The sequence below is a fragment of the Martes martes genome (genome assembly GCF_963455335.1).
Source record: "Martes martes genome assembly, chromosome: 4".
Taxonomy (NCBI): Eukaryota; Metazoa; Chordata; class Mammalia; order Carnivora; family Mustelidae; genus Martes; species Martes martes.
The window spans coordinates 158,846,536-158,862,462 of record NC_137891.1 but is presented as its reverse complement, the minus strand read 5'-3'; the positions used below and the strand labels follow the sequence as shown (position 1 = coordinate 158,862,462).

The 15,927-nt window shown below is 36.9% G+C and overlaps 1 protein-coding gene across 1 annotated transcript in view; it reads left to right on the top strand.

The window, feature by feature from the left end:
- Positions 1-15,927, top strand: part of CCDC30 (coiled-coil domain containing 30) — a gene marked incomplete at its 3' end in the record, with an annotated part of 116,489 nt that overhangs the window by 15,735 nt on the left and 84,827 nt on the right. The window contains exons 6-8 of the mRNA XM_080801711.1: positions 2,102-2,191; positions 3,636-3,789; positions 10,160-10,231. Coding sequence (XP_080657837.1) covers positions 2,102-2,191; positions 3,636-3,789; positions 10,160-10,231 — 316 coding nt within the window. The remainder of the gene's footprint in view (positions 1-2,101; positions 2,192-3,635; positions 3,790-10,159; positions 10,232-15,927) is intronic.

Genomic DNA, 15,927 nt, shown 5'->3' with positions numbered 1-15,927 from the left:
TAAAATCTTTTTAAAAAAAAGAGGAATTTGCTATCTTAAAATATTGATGTGATCTGTGATCATAGAATATCCATGTATTTTTTCATGTATATAAGTAAAGTTTTACGATTTTCCCCACAAAATCTTACACTCTTGTTGTTAACATTTATTCCTAGGTATTTCATATTTTTGGATGCTATTAAGCTATCTTTTTATTTTTTTAATTTTTTTTTAAAGATTTTATTTATTTATTTGACAGACAGATCACAAGTAGGCAGAGAGGCAGGCAGACAGAAGGGAGGAAGCAGGCTCCCCGCTGAGCAGAGAGCCGGATGTGGGGCTCTATCCCAGCACGCCGGGATCATGACCCGAGCCGAAGGCAGCGGCTTTAACCCACTGAGCCACCCAGGCGGCCCTAAGCTATCTTTTAAAATTTTTATTTATTTATTTATTTATTTGTTAGAGAGAGAGAGTGAGCGAGCACAGGCAGACAGAGTGGTAGGCAGAGGCAGAGGGAGAAGCAGGCTCCCTGCCGAGCAAGGAGCCCGATGTGGGACTCGATCCCAGTATGCTGGGATCATGACCTGAGCCGAAGGTAGCCGCCCAACCAACTGAGCCACCCAGGCGTCCCCCTAAGCTATCTTTTTAAAAAGGATTTAATTTTCTAGCTATCTATTGCTGGTATTTAAAAGTATAATTATTTTATATACTGACCAACACTTAACATTGTTGCTAAAATTTCCTATTCATTTTACATATTTATTTATAGGATAAATAAATAATAAATATTTTTAATTTATTTTTGCTCTTGATTTTTATTTATTTGTTTTTTTAAGTAGGCTCCACACTGAATGTGGGGCTTAAACTCACAACCCTGAGATCAAGAGTTATGTGCTCCACTGACTGAGCCAAACAGGCACCCCTCTTATTCATTCTAATAATTTTTTTGAAGATTTAAAATATTTTCTACCTATACAATGATATTACCTGAGAATAATGATACCTTTGTTTCTTCCTTTTCAGTCCTTATTCCTTTTAGTTATTTTTCTTGCCTTATATTGGCTAGGCTCTTTACTGTTATCTTGAAGTTAGTATTATTATTAGTATCATCTAGCTTTTCATCTTGTAATTAATATTGGAGAAAGCATTTAGTGATTCACTATTACGTATGATGTTTGCTGAAGGTTTTGTTTCAAATGGTAGTGTTTATTTATTATTTATTATTTACCCTCTTATTCCTAGTTCGCTAAGAGCTTTTATTAGGAACCAGTGGTGAATATTATAAACTGTTTTTTTGTAGCCATTGATTATGAAATAATTTAGAACTTGAATCTGTTAATGAGAGAATTTTGTTGATTTATTTTTCTAATGTTAAACCTGTTGTTGCATTGCTGGGACAAATCCAACTTGTTCATGATATATTACCCTTTCTAGATATTTTAAGATTATTTTTGATAAAATTCTGTTTATGATTTTTAAAATCTATGTTTATGAATAAGAAGATTGCCCTGTGATTTTTCTTTCCTCTGTTATCTTTGTTGGGTTTTGTTGTTTGTTTGTTTTTTTAAGATTTTATTTATTTATTTGACAGACAGAGATCACAAGTAGGCAGAGAGGCAGGCAAAGAGAGGGGGAAGCAGGCTCCCTGCGGAGCAGAGAGCCTAATGCAGGGCTTGATCCCAGGGCCCTGGGACCATGACCTGAGCCAAAGGCAGAGGCTCTAACCCACTGAGCCACCCAGGTGCCCCTGTTGGGTTTTAATCTCAAGGTTTGGCTAGCCAGTGTTAGCCAATCATTTTCCATTATCGCCTCTATAATGACACTTTTTAGATAATTTTTCCCAATCACTCCCCCATGAAATTTTAACACTACCATAGAGTTCTGTGTACTGTAGGCATATCATGCTTTGTACATAAAAAGAGTAAGATTTTTTTTGTCCCAATAGGAACCAATTTTTATTCCCTTGGGTGTGATATTGTCTCATTGAAAAATGCATTGCCTAAGCTCATAAAATGGGTTGGACTGTGCTCTTCTTTTTTTTTTTTTTGCTTTTTAAAAAAATTTAAATGACTTTTATGAAGACTGACTGATGTAAGTTTCATTTATCTCATTATTTATTTAGGAGAAATTTGAGCAAATTCACCAGCCTCTGCAAAGAGAACATGAGAAATATCAGGTACCTGTGCGGCAGCCTGGAAAAACTCTGAGTGAGGTAAAAAAAAAAAAAAGAAAAGAAAAAAGAATCCTTCAATTAATAATAGCAGCTAATTATACATTAGCTTTCTTTTAAATATATAAACATATAATGTATTATTAGCCCCAGGGGTACAGGTCTGTGAATCGCCAGGTTTACACACTTCACAGCACTCACCATAACACATACCCTCCCCAATGTCCATAACCCCACCACCCTCTCCCGACCCCCCTCTAACACATTAGCTTTTAACAAGTATTTTGTTTGAATATATTAAAATATAAATCCATGCTGTGAAGAGTATAGAATTGTGCATAAATGTATAAATACATCACAAAGATTTGGGAAGAAAAATAAATAGCTGATTTTTTTGAATGTATCAAAATTTAAAATCAGTGTGTGTTACATCCTTTGAAAAATCACTTTGGGATAATCCTTCCCAAATATGTTTGGAGTCCTTTATTTTGGATAGTTCTTTAATATATGTAGCACATTATTTTAAGTATAACCAATTCTCTTCATGGAATTAAATTTTTTGCTGTGGGGAAATGTTATTAAGTGCTAAATCCAGCAAATAAAGTATATGCTAGGAATTTAACCACAGGAAGTAACCCAAGATAAATGTATAAGGATAAAACTGTATATCATAGTATTATTTTAAATAGCAAAAATTGGAAACTACCAAATGTTTAAATGATTATATAAATCATGTGACCCCACTACAGAACATTATATAGCCTTTAAAAATTATCATTACAAAATCTGTACAATTTTTGTGGGAATGTTTCTCATATAATGTTAAATGAAAAAGAGAAGTACAGAGATTGGGATTATGACTATGTGAAAATGTATACAAATAAAAAATACTTCAAGGATATATACCGATGTGCTAGAAGTGGTTTTGTTATGCAAATGGTATTTTGGTTGTCTTCTTATCTTTTAGAAATATTTGTATGATAATTATATAAATTAATACATATTTGGGGGATCAAAAGCAAGATATAATTGAGACTGAATTTCTTAACTTTTAAAATGCTTTGAAGATAATTGCAGAAAAGGAGCTGTAAACATGATTTGGGTGTGTGCATACCTTGACATTAAATGAAATATTCCATGTGAAAACATTTTGTAAACTGTATTTAATGGACCATACACATGAAGAGTTTTTTTCTCTTTTTAGCCAGATTTTACTCACTTTTATGATAACATTTCTATTTTTTATAATCACATAACCATAAACTCTTAGATATATTAGGTTGAACTATAAGAAGTTGTATGTTCATAGGTAAAAAAATCAAATGTCACCAATTTTACATGGTTTCACTTAATAAAAGAAATACATACAAAAGAAATATTGTTTGCTGGTTTTCTTTGTTAGCTTTCAAATGCTTGTGGGAAATAGTGCAGTGTTATAAGAGTACATTTAATTTTTGTTTTATTACTAACAACACTTTTATTTCAGTCCCGTAATGAAGATCTGGAAAAAGATAAAACTTCACAAAACTGCCTGGAGAGAAATGGAGAAGAAGCAGCAGAGAAGTTAGGGATGGCCCAGGAAGAGATCCGAAGGCTCACTGATGAGCTACAAGAGAAGGAGAAAGAACAGGGGAAATTAGGTAAGCTGTGGTTGCAGAGGAATGGTTTTGATGATGCTTTAAATGTAATTGATCTTTTCTCAGGGCGGAACATGAGTACATTGAGGGGAAAAAGTCTAAAACACATAAAGTTTGATAAACAACTTCTTTTTGTACAGTGTCCAGAAATTTCTACTGAAGCATAAGCATAATATACCTACCCAAACACTCACAACTCCTGAGTGTACATCATGGGGTGCAAGGCGCTCCCAGCATTCCAGAGCCCCCTTTGTTTCTTCTCGCTAGGTCTACACCCTCTCCCACCCAGGAGGAACCGCTATCCTGACTTTTTACACTCTTTTGGAATTTTGACTGCAGGCAATATGCATTCTTAAATTTAGTTTCTTTTCTTTTTTTTTTTTTTTTAAAGGTTTTATTTATTTGACAGAGACAGACACAGCAACAGAGGGAACACAAGCAGGGGGAGTGGGAGAGGGAAAACAGGCTTCCCGCTGAGCAGGGAGCCCAATGCGGGGCTCGATCCCAGGACACTGGGATCATGACCTGGACCAAAGGCAGATGCTTAACAACTGAACCACCCAGGCGTCCCTAGTTTGCTTCTCTTGTTCAATCTTAAGTTGGTGAGATTGGTTCATGTTGTTGCATGTAGCAGCACTTTGTTGACTTATGCTGGGTCGTATAATAGTCCGCTGAATGAACAACCTACCGTTCGCTTTATCTGGCTGTTCTACTGTTGATGGACATCTGTGTTGCTTCCAGCTGTGCTCTCTTATGAATAGTGTTGCTAGGAATATTCTTGGACTTACCAACACATTTCTGATTGTAACAGACCAAATGATTGGATCAAAGGGTTATGTGCATATTCTACTTTGGTAGATAACTGTTACAGTGTCTTCCAAATAGTTGTATCAATTTAAGCTCGCTTCAGTTGTATACTGAATCTCAGTTGTTAACTGCGATTTTGGTTTCTCCACATTCTTTGTCAGTATTTGGCATCGTCAGTCTTATTAACTTGGCCTTTTCTGGTAAGTATGTTGTGGTATTTAGTGACGGCTTTCATTTGCATTTCCCTGATGGTTGATGAAGCTGAAAACCCTGTCATCATTTCTTGTTACTCTTGTTGTTGCTCATTTGGATACACTATTTTGTGAAGTACCTGCTTAAGTCTCCTGTACTTTTTCTATTGGGTTGTATCTTTTATTAATTTGTAAAAATTCTTTATGTACTCCTGGAGCACCTGGCTGGCTCAGTCTGTAGAGCATGTGACTCTTGATCTCAGGATCATGAGTTCAAGCCCCACATTGGGCATAGACATTACTTAGTAAAAAAAAAAAACTTTAAAAATTCTTTATATATTATGGATATGAGCCTTCTGTTGGTTATAAATGTTATGTTGGGGGGTTTTGCCATACAGAAATGCTAATATTTATCAAGTTGGGTTTAACAGAGTTATTCTGTAGAATTTCTGGGTTTTCATGTATAAAAGCCTTTTCTATATTACTACAAGGTTTTTGAAAGTGTTCATCTCTATAGTGTTTTATTGTGCTTTTATGGTTTCATTGTTTATATTTAAATCTTCCCTTTATCAATAATTTATTTTAGAATAAAGTTTAAACTTTAAAAATTATCCTCTTTCTATATTTATAATTTACAATGATTAAGAAATTGGGCCAATTTTCAAATGCAGTATATAGGTTACTTTAGGATCATATCTTTAAAGTATTAGATGTCAAAACAGTAACGATTCTGCCAAATTGACATGGATTTAAAAACAAAGAATATCAGGAGGGTTGAGATTTTGTTAAGAATGTGTTTTAGACAGTGAACACAAATGAAATTTTTGGAATATGGAATTGTTCTATATCCTGATAAGGTTGTCAAAATTCACTGAACTGTACACCTAAAAGGGTAAAGTTTACTGTATGTAAGCTATACACCCAATTTTAAAAAAAGAAAAGAAATTTGGCTATGTGAGTATGATGAGAAGCAGTCTCTGCTCTTTGCAGTACAGAAGGAGAAAGGAAAACCAGGACCCCCATTCCCCTTAGTTCCATTTGGACACAACAGACCACCGTCACATGGCCCCCTCTTCCATGGTCAGTCTGGTAGATCCTAAACTACTAACTGAAAACTGTCTCCACAGTGAGTATACTGGGGCACTGTTGGGAAGCTAAATTAGCAAGTCCTTTAAAAAACACATGTACTATCAAAAAAATAAAATAAAATAAAATATATTAGGACCGATGTATGCCCTATGTAAAACTTCTTAAGTCATCAGTTTATAAATCAGAATGTATTTCTGGGTAACTGTGTTTACCATTAGCCTACTTCTTTCAATAAACTGACTCTTTTATTTATTTATTTTTAAATATTTTATTTATTTGAAAGAGAGAACAGGAGCAAGGGGGAGGGGCAGAGGGAGAAGGCAAAGCAAACTCCCCACTGAGCAGGGACCCTGATGTGGGGCTGGACTCCAGAACCCTGAGATCATGACCTGAGCTGAAGGCAGAGGCTTAACCGACTGAGCCACTCACATCCCCCCAAAATGACTTTTTTGGATGAAGTAATCCAGTTTATTTTCTAGCTCGCTCTGTATCACATCCGAAAAATTTGGATGGGAATTAAAAATTTTGGATAATAACAAAGATATTTTTTAAGAATAAAAAAGAATTCATGTCAAATATTTATTCTTCAATAAATTGAAAGAAAAAGATGATTTTTTTAATTTAAAGGAATTATTAACCAATTATAATGTGTGGCCTTTACTGGACACTGATTCAAACACATTTGTAACATTTGTGAAATAATTGGAAATGTGGATATGTACTGGATATATAAAAAATTGTTAAATTTCCTGAACCACACGTGGCATTTAGGTTTAAAAAGAGTTCTTAGGGACGCCTGGGTGGCTCAGACATTAAGCATCTGCCTTCCGCTCAGGTCGTGATCCCAGGGTCCTGGGATCGAGCCCCAGGTCTGGCTCCTTGCTCAGTGGGGAGCCTGCTTCTCCCTCTCCCACTCCCCCTGCTTGTGTTCCCTCTCTCACTGTGTCTCTCTCTGTCAAATAAATAAATAAAATCTTTAAAAAATAAATAAATAAAAATAAAAAGAGTTCTTGTATTGCAATTTAACTATGAAGTAAAATAATGAACAATATTTAAAAAGAATTCTTATCTTTTAGAGATATATAGTGAAATATTTATAGATGAGTGCTATGGTTTCTGGGATTTGCTTTTTAAAGGCCTTTACATCATACCCACACAAAAATTAACTCAAAATAGACTACAAGGCTAAATGTAAGAGTTAAAACTATTAACCTCTCGGAAGAAAACAGTAAACCTTCATGATCTTGGTTTAGGCAATGGTATGTTAATTCAGCACCAAAAGCAAACATGGTAAGAAATCCAAGATCATCTCTAAGAGTCCCACTTGGTGTACACATAACTTTTCCCAGTTATTCAGTCAAGTACAATATAGATGCTCCTGTGAAAAGCCTTTACAGATGTGGTTAAGGTCCCAAATCAGTTGCCTTTAAGAAAGAGAGATTATCCTGGATGAGACTGACCTGATCAGATGAGCCCTTAAAAGGGGTTAGTTTTTTTCCTGGTGAAAGATATTCAAAGTGTGAGAAGGATTCAATGTGAGGGAAATTCTCTTTTGCTGGCTTTGATGATGGAGGAGACCATGTGGCCAAGAATGCTGGTTGCTTCTAAGAGCTCAGAGAGCTTCTTGGCTAACAGTAACAAGGAGATGGGGACTTCGGTCCTAAAACCGTGGGACCAAATTCAGTCCGTAACCTGAATGAGCTTGGAGATGGATTCTTTCCCGAACCTTCAGAGAGGAACACACCTACCTCATACCTTGATTTTAGCCTCAGAAGACTCTTATCAGAGAACTCAGCCATACCATTTCTGGACTTCTGATCTACAAAACTGTTGGCTGAAAGAAGGATGTCGTTTTAAGTCACCGAATTTGTGATGATTTGCTATACAGCATTAAAAAACCATTTAAGTATGTAATATTTAAGTATGTAAATGAAACAGATTGGCTATGGCTTGACAATTGTTAAAAGCTGGATGATAGATATAGGTATTTCCATAACTATTCATAACTTCTTTATCTACTTTTATATATGTTTGAAATGTTCCATAAAAAAAGTTCCCCCCAAAATTATCGAGGGTAACCACTAAAGGAATAGACTTAAAAAGTAAAACTGTCAAACAATAGAGAGGTCTCAGAAACTTACAGCCAACACAGTTTTAGAAATATTACTAGTTTACGGGGCGCCTGGGTGGCTCAGTGGGTTAAAGCCTCTGCCTTCAGCTCGGGTCACGATCCCAGGGTCCTGGGATCAAGCCCCACATCGGGCTCTCTGCTCAGCAGGGAGCCTGCTTCCTCCCCTCTCTCTCTGCCTGCCTCCCTGCCTACTTGTGATCTCTGTCTGTCAAATAAATAAATAAAATCTTTAAAAAAAAAAAGAAATATTACTAGTTTAAGAGCCATGATAGAGAGCTATGATTTTCAAATATCTGCATAAACATGGCAGGAGAAGCTAACTTGGCAACATGAGTTAATGTAGTTGGTGGTCTCTGATATATCTGAGTTTGGTGTATGATATATTTGGCTGTATGTTTTATTTAAAAATAGGCTGGTTTTTTTTTTAAGTGGAAATCTAATCAAATGTTTGCAGATCTTCTCAATTACTTCCTTGGTAATTTAAGCTTCCATAAAAAATTTATTCAGTAAAATAAATTCTGAACTCTCTAAGGCCTTTCTGGTTTGGCCCTTGCCTATCTATCCAGCTTCATATCCCACATTTCCCATAATCCTTTGCACTGTAGGCCCAAGCAATATTAGACTACACATTCCCAGAGGACTCAGTGTTCTCTTTTACCCTCTCTCCTCCACGTATGCTTTCCCTCTTTCTTCCACCAGCTATCATTCTACTCCCTCTCCTTCCATAGATGAGCATATCACAAAGCCATAGTTTTAGTAAAACAGCACTATTCTCACATCTCTGGCACAGTGTATTCAAACAGACCTGAGTGCAGGTCCCAGCTTTACCATTCACTAGTTGTGTGACACTGAGCAAGTTGCTTACTTTTCTGAGCCTTCCCTTATCTATAAAATGGGGGTGCTAATATTTACTTCAAAGATTTATTATAATGTTAATATATCTGAGACTAATAGCTGGTGCTGTTGACAGCAGTGGCGTATAGTGTTGTTATGGTCAGAAATACAATTTTAGCTGAATCTGGTAAATTAGACTGTGATTTACTCCAAAGAATTTAGTGCTTTGGGAGTAATAACAAAACATGCACAATTGTGCCGATGTATTTATTTTGTGATAGGAATAATCTCTTATAAGGTTCACGTTAGTCTTTTATTTCTGGGAGGTTCTTCATCCTGACATAGGAAACCCACCAAACATATCATTGGTAATGACTAGATCCCAGGAGGCAAAGTGATAAAACCTGGATTAAAGAACCCAAATCCAATTGATTCCAGTGTCCCATGCTCTTGCCCTGTACCATTCTTCCATCTTCACATAATTCTTAAATAGTATCAAAAGGTATTTCCTGAAATTTTGTTGTCTTGATATTTCTAGCAACTACTGATAAAATTCTTTTTTAAAAAAAGATTTATTTTATTTTACTTAGAGTACATGTATGGGGCAGGGGAGGGGCAGAGGGAGAGAAAGAGAGAATATCAAGTAGACTTCTTGTTGAATGCAGAGCCCGATGTGGGGCTAGATCTCATGACCCTGAGATCATGACCTGTGCCAAAATCAAGTGTTGGATGCTGAGCACTAATGGTAAAATTCTAAGTATTGTTAATTGCAAGAATTAATTTTAAGTATTTATGAGTGTCGGGGCGCCTAGGTGGCTCGGTGGATTAAAGCCTCTGCCTTCGGCTCAGGTCATGATCCCAGGGTCCTGGGATCAAGCCCCACATCGGGCTCTCTGCTCAGCAGGGAGTCTGCTTTCCCCTCTCTCTCTCTGCCTGCCTCTCTGCCTACTTGTGATCTCTGTCTGTCAAATAAGTAAATAAAATCTAAAAAAAAAAAGTGTTTCTGAGTGTAATTAAAGCTGATAGTACCATGCTTAAAAAGTTGAGTTGCTCCTATTGATTATAGCGGTCCAAGCTCTTCAACATGGACTCTGGTTAGGGAAACAGTAATATTATGAGATCACATAATCAGGAATAATGATAGAGTGCAGTAGGAGCACTAACAGGACGAGTCTGGAAAAGTTTTCTGGAGGTGACATTTATGTAGAAACTCAAAGGACAATCAGCAGGAAGGGAGTGTTCCAAAAAAAGGGAATCATTTTAAATGTGATCATTACACTAACCATTTGCTCCTTACAGAAATATTTTCTTGTTTCTTTAGATTCTGCACTTCAGAAGGCTCAGCTAGAAATTGAGAAACTGAAAGAAAATTTGACAAAGCTGAAAGAAAACGGTGAGCTGTGCATGTTAGCAGATATATTTAATATACATTAATAGCATAAATGTATTGTACATGTTTTAACATAATATCTTCTCTAATAATAATAATAAAGCCTATTGCCACTGTTATTACTTATTTCCACTACTATAACTACTACTACCACTTACTGCTTACTAACAGATGTCATATATGTATGAACTCTAATCCTCACAACAATTCCAAGTAGTGAGTATAATTATTTCCACTTTATAGACAAAGAAGCTGAGTTATGGCAAGGTTAAGTGAGTTATCCAATAGCTACATTAAGTATTAATGAATTAATTAATGTAGAGCTGGTATTTGAACCCATAGATATCTGACTCCAAAACCTGCGGTCAATAGTACGTATTTTACCACTGAGATCAAGACACCTTATGATGAATTCAACAATACCTCACACATACTTGTTTACCTGGAAGCCAACAGGCTTCAAATCCATAATGAATTAGTTAATCTGACCCTAGTTTGACTATGTAAAAATGCAACCAGCTATAAATAATACAATGAAATTTGAGTGTTATAATGGTAGCAACTACAAAAATAATTAAAAACATGTCACCCATTTTTTTATTTTCTTTTTTTTAGTGATTTTATTTTATTTTTTTTTTATTTTTTATTTATTTTCAGCGTAACAGTATTCATTGTTTTTTCACCACACCTAGTGCTCCATGCAATCTGTGCCCTCCCTAATACCCACCACCTGGTTCCCCCAACCTCCCACCCCATTCCATGTCACCCATTTTTAAAATTTATTTATTTATTATGTTGTGTTAGTTACCATGCAGTACTTCATTAGTTTTTGATGTAGTGTTCCATGATTCGTTGTTTGAGTATAACACCCAGTGCTCACTGCAATATGTGCTCTAATACCCATCACCAGGCTCACCCATCCCCCTCCCCCCTCCCGTCTGAAACCCTCAGTTTGTTTTCTGGCATCCATAGCATATTACCCATTTTAAATAATTCTAAAACTAGGTTTACCCAGTGCTTTATAATAAGAAATATGTATTTGGTCTTTGTTCCTCTTTTTAAAAAATTTTTATTTTAATTCAATTAATTAACACATAATGTTTTATTGGTTTCAGAGGTACAGGTCTGTGATTCATCAGTCTTATATAATACCTAGTGCTCATTACATCACATGCCCTCCTTAATGTCCATCACCCAGTAATCCCATCCCCCCACTCCCCTCCCCTCCAACAACCCTCAGTTTGTTTCCTATGATTAAGAGTCTCTTATGGTTTGTCTCCCTCTCTAGTCTCGTGTTGTTTTATTTTTTCCTCTCTTCCCCTATGATAGTCTATTTTTTTTCTTAAATTCCACATACCAGTGAGATCATATGATAATTGTCTTTCTCTGATTGGCTTATTTCACTTAGCATAATACTTTCTAGTTCCATCCACATCATTGCAAATGGCAAGATTTTATTTTTTTTTGATGGCTGGGTAATATTCCTGTGTGTGTGTGTGTGTGTGTGTGTGTGTGTGTGTTTGTACACCACATCTTCTTTATCTATTCATCTGTCATTGTTGGCTCCGTTTCTGCCACCAAGCTTCTAAAACCCTTGACATTTCCTGGGATGGGAATGATTAAAAGTGTCTTTTGTTATGTTAATGGGGACTGTTGGAAAACCTCTAGGTTACCAGAGGCTGGAACAGGACAGTGTCTAGAAATTGAGTTCAGCCACCAATGGCCAGTGATTTCGTCACTCATGCCTATAAATGAAGCCTTTATAAAAACCCCAAAGGACAGAGTCTGGAGAGCTTCTGGGTTGGTGACCACATGGAGATTTGGGAAGAGTGGTATGCACAGAGAGGATATGGAAACTCCTCTTACTTATACCTTGCCCCATGCCTCTCTCCTATCTGGCTATTCTTGAGTTATATCCTTTTATAATAAACTGGTAATCTAGTGAGTAAAATGTTTCTATAAATTCTGTGAGCCACTCTAACAAATTAATCAAATTAAGGTGGGGGTCATGGCAACCTCTGATTTATAACCAGTCTGTCAGAAGCACAGGTAACAAAATGGGTTTGTCATTGGCATTTAAAATGGTAGGCATTCTTGTGGGACTGAGCCCTTACCTGTGGAATCTGATGCTGTCTCGAGCTAGATAGTGTCAGAATTGAGTTGAATTATAGGATACCCGGTTGGTGTCCAAGAATTGCCTGGATGTGTGGGGAAAAAGAACCCCACACATTGTAATTGGTGATCAGGATTGTTAACCCTTCTTTTCTTAATTTATGAATACTTATAACATGAACACTGCTTTCTTAGCAACTAATAAAACAAGGAAACAAAATCAGTAAGGATAAAGACTTAAGAATAGTACCAGCCAACATGACCAAATTGATAATTATAGAAAACTCCACCAAAACACAGGTTCTTTTCAAGTATGCGTGGAACATTCACAAGGAGAGGCTATACTGAGCCATAAAACAACTTTCTGTGGAGGAACTAAAGTCACACAAATTGTGTTCTCTGACCATAATAGAATTAAACTAAGAATCAATAACAGAAGTATGTTTAGACAATCCCCAAATATTTGGAAGCCAAACAAGATATTTCTAAAAAAATTTTAAGGGATTTTATTTTTATTTATTTGTCAGAGAGAGATATAGAGAGAGAGAGAGAGCGCGCACACAGGCAGGCAGAGAGGGAGGCAGAGGCAGAGGGAGAAACAGGCTCCCTGTGAGCAAGGAGACCGATGTGGGACTCGATCCCATGATCCCACATTGGGATCATGACCTGAGCCGAAGGCAGCCGCTTAACTGACTGAGCCACCTAGGCGTCCCCAAACAAGATATTTCTAAGCTGCCATGCCTTCAGAGAAAAAATTACAAGAGATGTTAGAAAATATTTTCCATGAATTAACTTGAATGAAAATGAAAAAAACATATCAATATTTGGGGGAAGTAACTAAATCTGTGCTTGGATGAGAATTTATACCATTTAATGCTTATATCAGAAATTGAGAAAGGACTCAAAGTGATCCAACCTTTTACCCTAAAAACCCAGCCAAAACAAGTGAAATGAAAGTGGTATTAAAAATAAGTGTTGAGGGGCGCCTGGGTGGCTCAGTGGGTTAAAGCCTCTGCCTTCGGCTCAGGTCATGATCTCAGGGTCCTGGGATCGAGCCCCGCATCGGGCTCTCTGCTCAGCGGGGAGCCTGCTTCCCTTCCTCTCTCTCTGCCTGCCTCTCTGCCTACTTGTGATCTCTGTCTGTCAGATAAATAGATAAAATCTTTAAAAAAAAAAAATAAGTGTTGAGGGGCACCTGGGTGGCTCAGTGGGTTAAAGCTTCTGCCTTCGGCTCAGGTCATGATCCCAGAGTCCTGGGATTGAGCCCTGCATTAGGCTCTCTGCTTGGCGGGGAGCCTGCTTCCTCCTCTCTCTCTGCCTGCCTCTCTGCCTGCTTGTGATCTATCTGTCAAATAAAAATAAAATCTTTAAAAAAAAAGTAAGTGTTGAAGTAAAAAACATTAAAGACAGAACCACAAGAGAATATATTGTAGAACCAAGAGTGGTTCTTTGGAAGGATCAATAACACTGGTAAACTTCTAATTTGATCATGAAAAAAAGATAGAAAACAACAAAGCACCAGTACAAGAAATGACAGAACATTTCTACAGACCAAAAAGATAACAAGGGAATATTTTGAACAACTTTATGCCACTATATTTGATGACCTGTATGACATGAACACATTCATTCAAGGACGAACTACTAAACCTCACTCAAGAAGAAATCTGCCCAAGGAATTGAATTTGTAGTTAAAAATCTTCCCATGAAGAAAACTCTAGGCTCAGATGTCTTCACTAGTAAATTCTAAAAAAAGTTTTAAGAATTAATGGTACCGGGCACTTGGGTGACTCAGTGGATTAAGCCTCAGCCTTCAGCTCAGGTCATGATCTCAGGGTCCTGGGATTGAGCCCCACATCAGGCTCTCTGCTCAGCAGGGAGACTGCTTCCCCCTCTCTCTGCCTGCCTCTCTGCCTACCTGTGATATCTCTCTCTCTCTCTCTCTGTCAAATAAATAAATAAAATCTTTAAAATAAAAAGAAGTACAAAGAGTAAGAAGTAACTTTTGGGGTACAAAATTAAGTTGTATTTATCCACAATGGATTGGCTAACTAAGTGACTGTGTATCTATTAATAAGGACATAAATCTATGTGCACAGATGTGAATAGATATCTGTGATATATTATCAAGTGAAAAAAGCAAGTTGTATATGTGGTATAATGCTATTCTGGTTTTTATTTTTTGGGTGTGTGTGTCTGTGTGTGTATGTTCACAGGACTGCTATGAGGTGGTACGCATTAATGTATGGCAATAAAGTTGTGAAGACACTGGAATAATTTTGTATCAGTTGTAAATAGCTGCTGACCTGAGTCTTTCAGCTGTCTGTCACCAACTCCAGCTGGCCAAGCTCCTCCCTGCCCCTTGTCTTCCCAGCCACTAAACGGATAATACTTAGCAATTCTCTAGAACTCTTCTCTGGAGCTATGTTCTTATACGTGAGGGGCCATGATTTAGGAGTTATTGCATATTTTTAGTACAACCCTTGTCTGAAGAATATGCATATAAAATATTTTGAAGAATATTTATTAAATATTAACCATATTATTTTGGGTCAGGGTGGTGAGTAAAGGTTAGGTGAGACTATTCACTTTGAACATAACTGTATACTTTTTTCTTTTTAACAAAAAACCTATATTCATTCATATTGTGATCAGCAAAACAATATTGCATTTAAAACAAGTCATTATTAGGGTGCCAAGGTGGTAGAGTTGGTTGTGTCCCACTCTTGGTTTCTCCTCAGGCATGACTGATCTCAGGGTTATGAGACTGAGCCCTGTGTTAGGCTCCGCACATACTGTAGAGTCTGCTTGGGTTTCCTCTCTTCTTCTCTCTCTGGCCACCCCCCCCTCTAAAATAAATAAATCATTGTTTACAGTGAGCCATTATTCAAATGCATTTTTAAGATTTATGAAAATTGAAATTCTGGTAACATTCAGTGTGGAGAAATGGGCGGTGTCATTGCACAAAATGTAACTTTCTACAATCTTTTTAAAGAGTAATTTGGGGGGCGCCTCAGTGGCTCAGTCAGTTAAGCATCTGCCTTCGGCTCAGGTCATGATCTCAGGATCCTGGCAGGGTCGAGCCCCGCATCGGTGGGGAATCTGCTTCTCCCTCTCCCTCTGCCTCTCCCTCTGCTTATGCTCTCTCTGTCTCTTGCTCTCTCTCAAATAGATAAAATCTTTTTTAAAAAATCATTAAAAAATAAGTAAAGAGTAATTTGGCAATATCTATCAAATTTTCTAAATGCACATATCCTACAATCCAGCTGTCCCATTCCTGGGGATTTATTTTTTGGAAATGATGTCATAAATGCCTAGAGATTGATAAACAAGGATAACGATGTTTGAATTGTTTGTAAGAGTAAAGCACTGGCAACACACCTGAATCTTCTTCAATGGGGGAAAAGTGACACACAATGTAGCCCATTGGGACAATGCTGCACTGTGCAGAACAAAATGAGAGACTGGATGAAGACTGATATATTAATAAATGGTATATGAATAAGATGGACTAAAGAGTAGAGAGGAATAAATTATCGATATGACAGATGGCATCCCCAAAATATATATTGAGCAAAAGAAGCCTG